At 54.7% G+C, this 15,479-nt stretch overlaps 1 protein-coding gene across 9 annotated transcripts in view; it reads right to left on the bottom strand.

The window, feature by feature from the left end:
* The window catches only part of CHST15 (carbohydrate sulfotransferase 15), a 69,555-nt gene that overhangs the window by 16,839 nt on the left and 37,237 nt on the right, over positions 1 to 15,479 (bottom strand). For 7 of the 9 annotated variants that reach the window (XR_009544615.1, XR_009544614.1, XM_060171110.1 and 4 more), the window contains exons 2-4: positions 9,307 to 10,491; positions 7,269 to 7,608; positions 4,121 to 4,258 (exon numbers count right to left, since the gene is read on the bottom strand). Coding sequence is in view for 7 of the 9 variants with exons in the window: in XM_060171110.1 (XP_060027093.1) it covers positions 4,121 to 4,258; positions 7,269 to 7,608; positions 9,307 to 9,759 (931 nt within the window). In the remaining 2 variants the exon portion in view is untranslated. Of the gene's footprint in view, positions 1 to 4,120; positions 4,259 to 7,268; positions 7,609 to 9,306; positions 10,492 to 15,109; positions 15,135 to 15,479 lie in introns of those variants that run through there. The other 2 variants (XM_060171114.1, XM_060171113.1) reach the window with 2 other exon arrangements.

Genomic DNA, 15,479 nt, shown 5'->3' with positions numbered 1-15,479 from the left:
AAAAAAAGGGAAAAGGGAAGGAAGGCAGAAAAAAATGGCTGCCAGGAGCAGTGGCTTCATAGTACAGGCACCGAGCCCCAGGGATAATCCTGGAGGCAAAAGCAAAAAACACAGATGTGTCCTTTGGGACAAAATGATGGAACTGAAGGTGATGATGCTTAGCAAAATAAGTGAAGAGATGAAAGACCAGACTGGTTTACTCATATATTCATATAGGGAACATAGGGAACTGAAATGTGCAACTTGCAAAAAAACAAGGGGGACCAAACTGTTTCTAAGATTGTGAGAATTATAATGGTGGTTATCTTTTTTTTTTGGGGGGGGGGGGACAGGGGATTTAGTCACAAAACCGTGGTGGTGGGAGGGGTGTGGAACTCTATCTCTCTTATAATAATCTTATAACGCACACAAAGTCAAAATAAATTTTAAAAGAGCATCACGGATAAGGGTGGTTTGAGGGATGCTGGTCCTTATCAGAAACTGTGAGACAAAGGCAGGGAGATGGCTCAGAGGCTGGGCAAAATGTCCCAGGTTTGAACCCCAGCCCTACCCAGAACTGGTCGAAACTTATGAGCCCTGAGCTAGTGAACAGGAAGTGGTCACCAACCCACAGCCCACAGGAGAAACACTTCACCATTCCACACCCACCCCAAGACTCGTGAGGTCACAAATGTCACTGGTCTCTCAACCACTCTTGTCACATCAGCGGGCCACTTCTCTGATGCCACCCTGTGCAGGGAGAGGCCTTGCCAGAGAGCCAGGTCAACCCTTCACTAACGGACGGACCAGCATTCAACACAGGACTCTGAGACAAACCCCGAAGCCACAACTCAGGGAGAGCTGGGCCTCCGGAATCTCCCGTCAGTTCCGAGCGCAGCAAAGCAACACGGGGACTCCCAGATCCTGGCGCTCCCCCAAGGGGTACAGCCTCAGCCAGGGGAGCACTGCGTTCTGGTCTGCATGCCTTTCTTTAGTTGTGAAAGAGGCCACAGGCCACAGGAACCACAGGTCAACCAGAAGCCCACTGAGAATTCTACTCACGGGAGCCAGTGGTGGGGGACACACACATTACCATGTGCAAGGACCCAGGTTCAAGCCCCCATCCCCACTTGCTGGAGAAAGCTTCACAAGAGATAAAGTAATGCTGCAGGTGTCTTTCTCCCTTTCCATCTCCCCTTATCCTCCCAATTTCTCAGCCTCAAATTATATATATTATATTATATTATATTATTTTATATTATATTATATTAGTATATTATATATTATTATATATAATATAATAATATATTATTATTATATATATAATATATATACAAACACGTATATAAACGAAAGTTCTGCTCATGGAGAATAAAACAATATTACTGAAGGAATTAAACAAAAGGGACACAGAATCTGTCAACAACTGCCAACTGGACCCAGAGACAGCTCACCAAGTACAGTGCATGTCTTACCACACTTGTGACCTGGGTTCAAGACCAAGCACTAAACAGGAGTACCATGCCATGGGGATGTCTCTGTGGTGTCTTGGGCTTTCTCTCTGGCACTTTGTCTGAGTGGAAAAGTCAGCCCCAGGTTAGGAAAAGAGAAAGCAAGTAATCTCCAGGCCTGGTGTCACGAGAAAAAGAGAGAGAGATGGAGAAATGGGAGAGAGAAAAGAGAGACGAAGGAAGGGAAGAAAGGAGGGAGGGACTCCAGAACGAACTGGTTCTGCACCCACAGAAGCATCTGTCTATCACCCAGCCCACTGTCTGTCCATCTGCCCACCACGGCCCTCAGAAAGCCCCCACCCGGTGTCTAAGATGCATCCACGCTCTGCCGGGCTCTGGGGATGACAAAGCAGGAGAAGGGAGACAGCCCCTGCTCCTTCTAAAAGGCTCTGTTTCCTGGCCCCAGGCTGCATAGTTTTAGCTCTTTCAAGAAGAACATGACAAGTTTCCAGAGGTAGACAGCGTGAGAGACATGGTCAGGTGTTCTGGGACTTGGGGTCGGGGATGTTTAGAGCTGCAAGAGAAGAACGACCAGCAAGTCCACTCAAGCTGGCTCCCAGGACTGGAGACCCCGAGTCCAAAATGTGTCCATAATGGGGCTGGCAGAACAGACACACCCCCTATGCACAAGGACCTGGGTTCAAGCCCCTGGTCCCCACCTACAGGGGGGAAGCTTCATGAGAAGCAGAGCAGTGCTATAGATGTCTCTCCATCTCCCTCCCTCCCTCTCCTCTCTCCTCTTTCCCTCTCTAGATCTTTCTCTATCTCTCTCCATCAGTCAAAAAGAAAGAAAAAGGGGGAAAAATAGCCACCTGCAACAGTAGAACTACACAGGCACTAAACCTCAACAGTAACCCTGGTGTCAAAAAAGAGGAAGGGGGGGGGTACGTAAGTAAATAAATACAAATGGGGTTAGACACATCAGCCTGATCCCAGGCACAAGACTCACAAAAATGAATTTTCAAAAAAATCCCATATCGTCCCTGCTATATTCTTGGAGTCTAGAGAATCCAACAGAGTAGATCTGGGGACTGGTACAAGAAGCCTGGCTGAGGCGAGCACTGGTGTCTCCTGGCAGGAAGAGCAAGCAGGTCCTTCCTGAGGAATCACAGCTGTGCACTTTCAGAACAAAAGATTCCACATCAGCCGGACTTTGAAACTATAAACGCTGGCAACTCATCCCCAAAAGTGAGGCAGCCTCTGTGTTCCGAAGGGCCCCCAAAGCCAGGGCTGACAAGGCCCCAGGCGTGAAAGCGATGACACCCCACTTCACTGCACTTATGACCCTGCCCACCCCCCAATGCCTGCAAGGGTGTGGAGTAAAGTGGGTCCTTTCCTCCTGTCACGGGGCTAGAGACTGTCCCAATGCCTTTGGAAACAGCATGGAGACAGCTCAAAACATGAAAATTAGACCCACCATACAATCCGGCAGCTCTTCTCCTGGGTATATGATTGAGGACACACATACACACACACACACACACACACACACACACACACACACACCATTGCTTCAAAGAGTTGAATTTAGCAGGGCTCACTGCAACTTGATTCACAACAACCAAGGTTTTAATACAAACAGTCGTGTGTCCAGGTAAGCGGTGAAGGAATCTGTGGTCTGTATCCACTTTGGAATGCTACTCAGCCATGAAAAATGGTGAGAACTTGCCTTTAGCTACACCGAGATGGACTGGGGTAAGGAAGAAGGAGAAAGACCATTGTGGGTGAGCTCACTCATGGTGGGATGCTCAAGACCAAGCCAGGGAGCAGACAAGGAGGGAGAGCAGGTAACAGAAGTCTTGCAAAGCGTATTTCCTCAATTAAAAAAATAAGAGAAACAAGGCAAGGCGACAAAAAAGAAGATGACACTGGAACAGAAGCTGAGTCTCCTCTGAAGCCTCTTTCTTTCTTTCTTTCTTTCTTCCTTACTTCCTTTCTTTCCTTCCTTCCTTCCTTCCTTCCTTCTTTCCTTCTTTCTTTTTTGCCTCCAGGTTTATCTCTGGAGCTCAGCGCCGGTAATATGAATCCACTGTTCCTGGCAGCCATTTGTTCAATTTTTTTTTTACAGGACAGAGAGAAATCAAGAGACAGAGACAGGAGAGAAGGACAGACATCTACAGACCTGCTTCACCGTTTGCAAAGCTTCCCCCCTGCAGGTGGGGAGCTGGGGGACTTGAAACTAGACCCCTGCCTGGGTCCTTGCACTTTGTACTATGCACATAGCAAGATGCACCACCTCCTGGGCCCCCTTCTTTTCTGTTTTCTGCCAGAGCCTTGCTCAACTCTGGCTGACAGTGGTGCTGGGGATAGAACCTGGGACTTTGGAGCCTCAGGCAGGAGAGTCTTTGCATAACTATGATGCTGTCTCTCCTGCCCCCTGAATATCGACTGGCAAATACCGACATTGAGGGGTATGGTGTACTGTTCTAAAGCAGAGGATTCTGGGACAAAAGGAGAAGGGGCAAAGGGAACCTGAGGTCCTGTCCCATGATGCACTGCGACTGCAAACCATGGACCCCCCCAATAAAAATGGGGGAAAATGTCTACTTCCTGGAGGTCTGGATATGGAAGCCACAGGGACACTGCAGGAAGGGCAGCACAGGGACATGGGGACCCAGGGGCAGCCTCACCAATGACCGTCTGTGCCATCCTGCTCCTCGGCCCCGCCTGCAGGCCCTGGTGGACCTGGTGGGCAGCCAGGTCGAACAGGTCCAGATAGTCCTCCACGGGATAGCGGTCACGCAGCCCATCCCGCAGACGGACGATCCCTGGAGAGGCGAGAGACAGGTTCTGAGGACGCCATCCCTCTGGAGGCTGGGCAGTGCTGGGGGAGCGGCTGCAGAGTCCTCTGTCTGCAGCCTAGACTGGGTTCAGCTCAGGGACTGGGGACCTGCCAGCCAGCCACCTCTTCCCCCATAGTAGTTTCAAGAGACAGAAGACACGCCATCAGCTTCTCGGGGGCAGCTGGGGGGAAGGGGGTGACACCTGCCGAAGGGCCGGACATGTGTCTGCAAGGCGGGGGTGGGGGGGGTAGGGATCAGGGTCTGGGGCTGCTAGCTGGGAACCAAGGGACACCATACAATGCCCAGCAGCTGTGACAGGCAGGTGGCATATCACAGGAGCGGCAGCCAGGAGGGTGGCATGCCAGGAGCCTGTTGGGCCTGTATGAGCTTCAATCTGCTGGCCTGTGTGTCCATCTGTCCAGAACACAAGGGTACAATGGTTCAGAGACAGACAGAGCTACTTATACCAGTCACTCTCAGTCTCTGTGTGTCCCTGGCCTTTGGGGCAGGCAGCTTTCACATGCAAAGCACAGCCGTCAAGGGCAATGGGACAAGGAGAAAGCAGACAAGAGAGCAGGCAGTGACAGGACAGGGACAAGGGAGGCTGGATTTTGTAGGCACGTCCTCCCGCCACCTTCACTTCCATCCTGCAGCTGGAGGTGGGGGAAAGGTCTTCACAAGAGGGACAAGGTCAGAGCTGGTCCAAACTGAGGCCCCACTGAGGAAAATCTTTATGGTTGTTGTCTAAGCCGCTGAGGCCTTTCCTTCCCACAGACACGCCCTGACTCTGGCATTCGGTCCTGCCTTAGCTCAGTGACCCAAGGGCTCCTGGCAAGAGGAAAAAGGTCAAGAACAGGAAGCAGTGACCCTCCAGCCACAGGGCAGGGCAGAGGGGCTCTGGGAGAGCTGCCCAGATCATCTCCGTGGAAGGTTCCAGAAGCAGACGGAAGTGTGTGAGAAGCAAGCCTGGGAGGGCTGGGCAGCACTGAGTAGGCAAGGGGGGCTGACACCCACCCCAGGCTGCAGGCTCTCTCCCTCTCTCTCTCTCTCTCTCTATCTCTCTCTCTCATCTTTATTTATTAGAGACAGCCAGAAATCAAGAGGGAAAGGGGGTGACAGACAGAGATACACCTGTAACACTGCTTCACCACTTGTAAAGCTTTCCCCCTGCAAGTGGAGACCAGGGGCTTGAACCCAGGTCCTTGTGCACTGTAACATGTGTGCTCAGCCAGGTGTTCCACCACCCAGACCCCTGGGGTTTCTCTCTAGTGTTGCCTCCAGGCTCAGAGGTGCAGGAGGAGGGACACCCCTAGACAGCCATCCACCTGGCCCAAGCTCTCACTGCCCATGGTCCTAAGGACAATAAATGCCCATTCTGTGCCCTCCCCCACAACTGGCAGGTCGGGAAATTGTGAGGAGCCTCACAAAGCACCCTGCATTCCTGATACGATGGCCTATCTACATAATCATGGTTTTGCCTGAAAGATCCCCACCATTCCATTCCTTTGATCTATCTTCTTTCTACCTCGAGACCCTCCCTGCCTGCAGGGTAGTATTAATCCTACCAGTTAAAACCCTCGCAACAGTTGCTAAGGAAGTTCCTACCTTCCCAGCCCCCTTTTGCTTTTCTCTGCCCCTTTCCATTTCCGAGTTGCCACTTCCAGGTCGGACCTTTAAAAGCTTTGGCTCTCTGATCAATAAAGACATTGCATTGCCTCGAGCTACAAGTTTGGCTCCTGAGTCATCTCCCTCTCATCGCTAAGTGAGTAGCAGTCCAGGCTGGCTCCAGTTGTGAGTACGCACCTGAGAAGAGGCACCCCCCATGCTAGCCCGGCACTGGCACACAGCCATGCTGGGGGGCAGGGTTCAAGGCCCCTCACATGCATATACACATATATCAGAATCTGTCTCCATGCACTCCACCCCAATGCCCCCATGGGACTCCCTGTCTCCCAGCTTCTGCTGTGTCCTGCCCCCTCCTGAAACCCAGAGGGTCACTGGACAGAGACAGGTCCTGGGCTTCCGGAGGACATGAATGAAGTGGGATAAAGCTCTGTGGAAGGCAAGGGAGACAGCACAGTGGCTGTGCAGAAAGACTCTCATGCCTGAGGCACCGAGGTCAGTCCTAGGTTCAAGCCTCAGGCCCCACCATCAGTCACAGCTGAGCAGGCCTCTGATTGGAAAAAAGAAAAAAAAATTCAGGGTCAGGTGATGGTGCACCCAGTTAAGGCCACATAGCACTGTGAGTAAGGACCTGGGTTCTAGCTCCGGCTCCCCACCTGCAGGGGACATGCTTCACAAGTGGTGAAGCAGGTCTGCAGGTGTCTGTCTTTCCCCTTCTTTCTCCTCCCCTGCTCTTTCCGTTTCTCTCTGTCCCACTGAATAAGATGAAGAAAAAAAATTTTTTTAAGGAAGGAAAAGAAGGAAAGAAAGAAAGAAAGAAAAAGAAGGAAAGAAGGGAAGAAAGGAAGAGAGAGAGAGAGAGAGAGAGAGAGGAAGGAAGAATGAACTAAAGAGAAAAGTCACAGCTCTGGGACAGAGTAGGCTTTACACACACACATGTGGGTACACAGTCACATACATGCACTGATGCACGTATGCAGCCACACATCTGAGCACGCATATCCATGCACACGCACCTGCACATGCACATCCATGCACACGCACATGTATGCATGCACACACATCCCTGCACACGCACGTCCATGCACAAGCACATGTATGCACACACATCCCTGCACACGCACGTCCATGCACAAGCACATGTATGCACACACATCCCTGCACACGCACGTCCATGCACAAGCACATGTATGCACACACATCCCTGCACACGCACGTCCATGCACACGCACATGTATGCATGCACACACATCCCTGCACACGCACGTCCATGCACACGCACATGTATGCATGCACACACATCCCTGCACACACACGTCCATGCACACACATGCAGAGGAGCAAACACAGAGAGCTGCATGCCACCACTCACCAAACCTCTTGCGGGTCCACCAGTGCGGTTCCTTGATGGCGGAGAACCTGACCTCGGGGTGCAGGCGCAGGCGGTCGTACAGGTCGGTGGTGCCACACTTGGGCTGCCCGATGATGTAGAAGCGCGGCAGGCAGCGCAGGCGCAGGCGGCGGCCCCGGGCGAGCGACAGGTGCGCCCAGAAGGCCTTGCGCAGCGCATCAAAGGTGGCGCGGAAGCGCTTGGAGTAGAGCGCATACGAGTTTGCCCGGTAGGGGTCGCTGGCGTTCCCGCCGCGGAATTCCTGGTACCAGCAGGGGCTGTGAGCAGCAGACAGGAACTGGCTGGGGATGACGGAGAACATCTGCGGGGAGGGGGGGGGTCTGAGAAGGGGAAGGGGCTCCAGCATGCCCACCATGCTCCTGGAGGGGCAGGGGGCCCCCAGCATGCTCACCATGCTTCTGGAGGGGCAGGGACCCCCAGCATGCTCACCATGCTTCTGGAGGGGCAGGGACCCCCAGCATGCTCACCATGCTCCTGGAGGGGCAGGGACTCCCAGCATGCCCACCATGCTCCTGGAGGGGCAGGGGCCCCCCAGCATGCCCACCATGCTCCTGGAGGGGCAGGGGACCCCCAGCATGGCCACCATGCTCCTGCAGGGGCAGGGACCCCCAGCATGCCCACCATGCTCCTGGAGGGGCAGGGACCCCCAGCATGCCCACCATGCTCCTGGAGGGGCAGGGGACCCCCAGCATGGCCACCATGCTCCTGGAGGGGCAGGGACCCCCAGCATGGCCACCATGCTCCTGGAGGGGCAGGGACCCCCAGCATGGCCACCATGCTCCTGGAGGGGCAGGGGACCCCCAGCATGGCCACCATGCTCCTGGAGGGGCAGGGACCCCAGCATGCCCACCATGCTCCTGGAGGGGCAGGGACCCCCAGCATGGCCACCATGCTCCTGGAGGGGCAGGGACCCCCAGCATGCCCACCATGCTCCTGGAGGGGCAGGGGACCCCCAGCATGCCCACCATGCTCCTGGAGGGGCAGGGACCCCAGCATGCCCACCATGCTCCTGGAGGGGCAGGGACCCCAGCATGCCCACCATGCTCCTGGAGGGGCAGGGACCCCCAGCATGGCCACCATGCTCTAGGCCAGGCCACACACCCCTGCTAACACACAGCCAGCACCCACAATCAAACGCCCCAGAATTAAACCAGAATCTGGAATGAAAAGAAAAGGTTAATGGGAGGCTGGGCGGTAGCACACCCGGTTGAGGGCACCTGTTACCATGCACAAGGACCTGGGTTCAAGTCCCCTGTCCCCACCCACAGAAGGGAAGTTTCAGGAGCGATGAAGCAGGTCTGCAGGTCTCTCTCTCTCTCTCTCTCAATATTTCCCCCATTTTATTGCCCTTGTTGTCTTCACTGTTATTGTTGCCATTGATGTTGTTGTTGGATAGGACAGAGAGAAATAGAGAGATGAGGGGAGACAGAGGGAGGGAGAAAAAGACAGACAACCTGCAGACCTGCTTCACCACTGTGAAGTGACCTCCCTGCAAACCTCCCGGAGGTTTGAACCGGGATCCTTACACCGGTCCTTAAGCTTTGCACCACGTGCGGTTAACCCGCTGTGCTACCGCCCAACCCCCTGCAGGTGTCTCTCTGTCTCTCCCCCCTCTGTCTCCCCATCTCTCTCAATTTCTCTCTATCCTGTCAAATAAAATAGAAGGGGGAAAAAAATAAAGAGAAAATTGGCCACCAGGAGTGATGGATTCATACTGCTGACACCAAGCCCTGGCGATAAGCCTGGTGGCAATAAAACCAAGGAAATCCCACCCACAGTAACCACATCCAGCACCCAGCACCTAGCACCCGGCTTCTAGCACCCTTTCCCAGTACCTGGCACTTGTCACCCAACACCTGGCACCCAGTTCACAGATTCTAGGTCCCTCTCCCACACACAGCAGTTGGCACCCAGCACTTGACACCCAACAGCAGCACCTAGCACCCAGCCATCAGCATCCCTGGCACCCGGCGCCCAGCACCCAGCACCTAGCACTCACATGGGGCTCCTGCCTGCGGAGCTCCTGGCGGTCGGGCAGCTGGCGGGCGCTGAAGTCCAGCCGGGCCGCAATGCTGGCCAGCAGCAGCTGGATGCCGGGCTCGTCCTTCCCGGAGGAGGCGTTGCTCAGGGCCGCCGAGTGCGGCTCCCGGGGGTCCTCGGCGACGGCAGGGCTGGAGGGGAAGGCCACCAGCAGATGCGGCCGGGCCCCCGAGAGCACGTAGGAGGCAGTGACCAGGCCGAGCAGCAGCAGTCCGCACAGCAGGCCCCGGCGTGGCCGCAGCAGCCCGGCCCAGCCCTCGGCCTCGGCCCGCAGCTCCAGCACCGCCAGCAGCTTCATGGGCCGCCCTGCCACGTGCAGCACCAACCTGTCCTCCCCCCGGCTGGCACGGGGGCTGGGGGCGGCAGTGGCGGCAGGGGCCCAGCGCAGGCAGCACAGCACGCAGGGCCTCATGGTCAGCGCCTGGGGGCCATGGGGGACCCCAGCCGCAGCTCTCGAAGGACTGAAGGTTCAGAGTGGGCCCAGAGAAGAGGAAGAGGAGGAAGGGGAAGGGGAAGAGGAAGAGAGGGGAGGGAAGGAGAGGAGATAGGGAGATGAGGGGGGTGGGGGAGGAAGGGTGGAGGAAAGGAGAGGAAGAAGGAGAGGGAGGAGGAGGGAGGGATAGAGGCAGGGTAGGAGAAGAGATGAGAAAGGAGGAAGAGGAGGAGGGAGGAGAGGAGGGTAGCTGGGGAGGAGAAAATGAAGAGGTGAAGGAGGAGGGGGAGGAAGACAGAGGATGTGGAGGAAGAGGAGGAGGGAGGAGAGGAGGGTAGCTGGGGAGGAGAAAATGAAGAGGTGAAGGAGGAGGGGAGGAAGACAGAGGATGTGGAGGAAGAGGAGGAAGGGGGAGGAGGAGGAGACTGCTCAGTGGCACTTGAAAGACAGCGGAGGCAAGTGGAAGCCAGGCGTCATGTTCTTTGCATCCTGTCCCCGAGGCCTCGGCAGCAGAAACTGATTCCAGTTCAACAGCAGGACGGTCACTCCTCAGGCCCTTCCTGGGTCGCAGGAGGCAGGGGGGGATGTCGGGTCACCCCGGGGGCCAGGAGAGCTCATGTCTCAGTGCGGGTGGACTGGCCTGTCTTCTGGGGAGGCGTCATTCAGAAGTGGGTTCCCTCAGACAGCCAGGTGCTTGCAATGCCGGGTTACCTGGAGCCCAGAGAAAAGAGGTTTTCTTAGGCCAAGTGAGGCCGGCCGGGACCCAGGGCACCGTCTGCTGAGAGAAGACCTTCACTCCTCTCTCCTGCTTCTTCTTTGGATTTTGGTTATTCGGACAACGGTCCCACTCACCTCTGCCCGTCGATGGGGCCCGGGATCAAACCTGAAACCTCTTGCATGCAAGTCCTGTCTATCTCCCCAGCTGAGCTATCTCCCCAGCCCCTATCCAAGAGAGGCAGAATGAGAGACATCACAACATCCCTCTGCTTGACCATACGGGGGTGCTAGGGATCAGGTGGGGGTACTGGGGTCTCGGGCATGCAGGCCTGTGCACTGGCACTAAGCTACCCACCCGCCCCCAGGTGTCCCCCTTCCTGCTTCTGAGCCTGAGCCTCTGGTTCACCAGCAAGTGACAGAAACTCAGAAAAGGGACAGAGGGAGACGGCTTGGGTCCTTGGCAGTGGGCTTTGGGGTGCCACCACACACAACTGGATCTGGGCTGTGGACACCATGTCAGATTCCTGATATTTTATTATTTATTTATTGGATAGAGACAGAGAGAAATTGAGAGGGAAGAAGGAGATAAAGAGAGAGAGAGACAGAGACACCTGCAACCCTGCTTCACCACTCATGAAGTCTGCCCCCTGCAGATGGAGACCAGGGACTTGAACCCGGGTCCTTGTGCATGGTAACGCATGTGCTCAACTAAGTGCATTACTGCCCAGCCCCACAGATTCCCTGCACCACACACACAAACCCTACTGGTGACGGCGTCCCTGAACCCCATCCTGCACCCTCATCCTCGGGTTCAAGAAGTGCCAGGGGCTAGGAATTCCAAGGATGCACTGAAATACCAGCTCCTTTAAGTCAACCAAGCAAATGCAGTTGAGATGGTTGGGAAGGGGGGGGGTAGGAGGCACATGGGTTCCAACCCAGCTTCCAGCACCCAGCACCCGGCACCTAGCTGAGCTTGATATCAGTCTAGGAAGGAGAGTTAACAAGGACTCAGAAACACAGAAGCAATTCTCTCCTTCAGTAGAGTAGATCCTATTAAAGAAAAGAAAAAAAAAAAACCGCCTGACTTGAAGTGAATAAGCGATTAAATGAGAGAAGGATTCCTCTGCTGCCTGCCGCCTCCAGTCCTGAGCTGACCCCTCACTAAATCAGGCGCCACACCCCCGCAGGCCTGCAGGCGGGAGTCCTCCACCAAGGCTACGACTGTGATGTTTCGTCATCGGGTGGAATCCAAGATGGCAGAGCCGTAGAGACAGCTCAGAGGACTGAGCCGATTATGTGACCTGCCCTGTTGGAGCCCTGGCACCACATGGGAGCACTGCAGAACCAGGGGAAGCTCCAATGTGGTGGTTTCTCACCCTCTCTAGCTGAAGGAAAAACTGGGGGGTGGGGAGGGGGATGCTGAAAGCAAGCATGTGCAAGGCCCTGGTTCTACAGACACACACAAAAATAACTAAAGGAGAGCCTGCCACATTCTCATTCTCATTCTCATTCCTCAGCATGTGAGAATTATTCCCAAGGGCAGCTGGCTAACCTCCAGTCATTGAAGTCCCCAGAAAAGGGGGGGGGGGGAGTATCAATTACCAACACCCCTCCCCATGAAAGCCTCCTCACAGTGGCTGAAAGACCAGACAGTCAGAACCAGCAGGGCGCCCATCCTTTGGACAGAAAGGTCCCTGGTTTCATCAAGACATAAAGTCAGACAGAGACAGAGCCTGGCAGAGCTCACTCAGAGGACTTGCACAGACCGTGGGCCACCAGTAACTCTGCGGGAGGAGGTCATACCCACAAATCCCCCAGCGTACAAGCCATCTTGAACACCCATCGATGTCACAAGAAGCCATCAAGAGGACTGAGCCAGGCAGTTCCCAGAACACTGACCCGGGGCTGGACATTGCTCTGAGACTGGACCAGGGGCCAGGAAGAAGGGACTCTGGAGCCTCAGGGCTTGAACTTCTGCCTTGAACTGGATCCATCACCCCGGAGCCTCCCCATGGCGCCAACAATTCTTTCTGAGAAAGAAACAAAAGGGCAAAGCTCCCCCACTTGGAGCCATGGTCCGGAGCCAGGAAAACATGTTTTTCGATGTCAGAAAGGAGGCCGGGCTGGGGGGGGACATTAGGGGTCTCAGAGGGGAACCAGTTTGTACCTTTCTGCTTTTCTGGCTTCAAAAGGTCCACTTCCCTGTCTAATTAAATAAAGATTGTCTTTGAAGCTCCCAGACAAGAATGTGCCCAGTCTGGACTCAGTGTAGCACATGGGCAAACATTGCTAGACAGGGAATAAACACAGGCTTCCACTTAGAGACAAAGGAAGCAAACAACACTCCCTCCCTCTCTCGGGAGGTGGGGTGCGGTGGAGAGACAGACTCAATCCAGAGCTTCCTGGATGGACAGACAGGTGGACAGAGACTATCAGGCCAGCCAGAGCATGTGAGCACATGCTTCCAGAAGCCATACCTCCCATCCCATGTGTCGCCCCCACCATCACCAAAAAAAGGAGCTTACAATTCCAGAGACCCTCCCCCCAAGCCCCTTCTCCCAGCTCCAGAAACATGAGCATAGCACCTCCTCTGCCCCCTGCCCAGAGCCCAGGAACAGTGGCCAGGGAAAGAGGCTGCCGGCTTCCTACCTCACACCCATCCCCCAAGGGAAAAGGCAACTAACTGGCTGACCTCTCACCTAAATAATCTTTTTAGCTATTTATTGATTTCTGCCCCCAGGGTTATCACCAGGGCTCGGTGTTAGCACTACGAATCCACTGCTCCTGGCAGCCTTTTTTTTTTTTTTTGATAGGACAGAGAGACATTGAGGAGGGGGGAGTTAAAGACAGATACCTGCAGACCCACTTCACTGCTTCTGAAGTGACTCCCCCTGCAGGTGGGGAGTGGGGGACTTGAACCCAGATCCTAGCACGAATCCATTACACTTCGTACTACGTGCACTTCAGCAGGTGGGCAACACACACACACACACACTGGCAAATAATCTCTTTTATCATAATACCAGGGCTTTACTGCTCCAAGGTGGCTTTCTTCAGGTGGCCAGAGAGAGAGATAGACAGAGAGACAGAGGGAGGGGAGGAAAGAGACCCTGGCAGACGAAGCTGCTAGAAGCCGGCTCCTACGCTGGGCAAAGCAGGTGCACTGTACAGGTGCAGAAGATCCAGACCCTCAAATAAGCTTTGACTCCCCTACAGTCGGCCGTCCATTCTCCTCTTTGCTGGGCAGAGTCCTCTCTCTCTCTCTCTCTCCCTCTCTCCCTCTCTTCTTGCTCTCCCTTCTCCCTGCCTCTCCAGGACACCCCCAGCAGCACCCCCCCACACACACTTAACTCAGTAGATGCAGGAAATCACCATGGACATCACTGTGTGCAGAGACAAGGCAACACTGTGCCTGCCTTCCCAGCCAGCCACACACTGTCCAACACTGGTCCTTCAGAACATTTCCTCAGGTAGCTCGTCCTTAAGAAAGAAAAAGAGAGAGAGAGAAGAAGAAGAAAAGAAAAAGAAAAGAAAAGAAAAGAAAAGAAAAGAAAAGAAAAGAAAAGAAAAGAAAAGAAAAGAAAAGAACCACCTCAGCTCCTGTCTGGAATGTCACATTGTGGAACAGCCGGCTCCGCTTACCCGGGACCCTGGGGACTCCCCCATTCAGGTGTGGCATTTCAGAGATTGTCCCAGCCTGTGCCCAGTGGCTGTCCCTATCACACAGCAGTGGCCGGGACCTGTAGCCACTGTTCACAGGCGTCAGCATCCTTTACTCCCTAAATAGAAGCGTCCAATTACCCGGCCCCGGGGCTGGGCTGCCCCCTATTAACCCCAGCCCCCGGCATCATTAGCAGGCCATTTGTAACAGAGCCCCTGAAAGCCCACTCTAGATTCGGTAGCTGAATGTCCCCTCAGCGTAAGATGGAGAAGAGGTATCCCATTTCACCTGAGGAAAAATTTATTAAATTACAGTAGCTGTAAAGCAGAAGACCCAGGAAACTTAAAAAAAGAAAAGAAAAAGAAATCCAAATGGATTTAAATAAATCACTTCATTTAGGGAAAGCATTTACATCTGCCCTGTGGCAGGAGGAAAGGGAAGGGTGATAGCTCATCAAACCATTTTACTCTAATATTTTGAAGGAAGAGCCGCACTGGGTCTTAATTAACCTTTAGGAAGCTGCCCTGGGCTGGCAGCACCCTGAGCTGACAGGTCTCCAGAGGCAATGGGCATAAAGGTGCAGTTCTTCTAGAATATTCATTGGCAGAGTGGGTGGGGGGACAAGGAGCATGTTTCCACGCTGAGCTCAGAGAGAGCGCTCGGGGCTGAGAAGAAAGCAGAGGACTGGCCAGACGAACCACGGAGGGTCAGCCTCAAGCCTCCTCAAAAGTCAAGCTCCTGGCCTGCTCCCGCTGGCTGCAGGCACCACAGGGAGGTTTGGGGGGTTTGAGGAGGCAGAGGCTGAGCACCCCACAGGGCTCTGCCCCAGTCACTCCAGCCATCTGCACTTCCACATTCTCCAGAGAGGTCCTTGCTGGGGACAGACGGAGGGGTGCATGTGCTGGCTGTGGCCTGGAGCTAAAAGCCTCTCTCTTCCACCCCTGGCTTGACCTTAGAAAGCACCACGGAGGTACATCAGAACTCCTGTGAGCAAAGAGGGAACCAAGTCAGAGCTGAGACACAGGGAGCCCTGGCCCCACCCGGTGTTGTCCGTGCGCAGGAGTGGTTTTGCAGCTTCTCCACTCAGCAGAGACTTGATTTGGCTGTGAGAATTGGGCAGAGGTGACAGGGCATGGGTCCCCAGGCCCAGATTTCCAGAGGGGTCCCCATGTGCCCGACACCTCACTGTCCTCCCCACAGGAGGGGTGGTGGTGGCCGGCTGGCCCAGCCAAGCCTGCAGACACAGAAGTCACTGAGCAGCTGGGAGATGGCTCAGGGAACAGGCTTTACATTGGGTGAGGCTCTGGGTTCAAGCCCCAGC

The sequence above is a fragment of the Erinaceus europaeus genome, chromosome 14, assembly GCF_950295315.1.
Source record: "Erinaceus europaeus chromosome 14, mEriEur2.1, whole genome shotgun sequence".
NCBI lineage: Eukaryota > Metazoa > Chordata > Mammalia > Eulipotyphla > Erinaceidae > Erinaceus > Erinaceus europaeus.
This window is presented reverse-complemented; position numbering and strand designations above follow the sequence as displayed.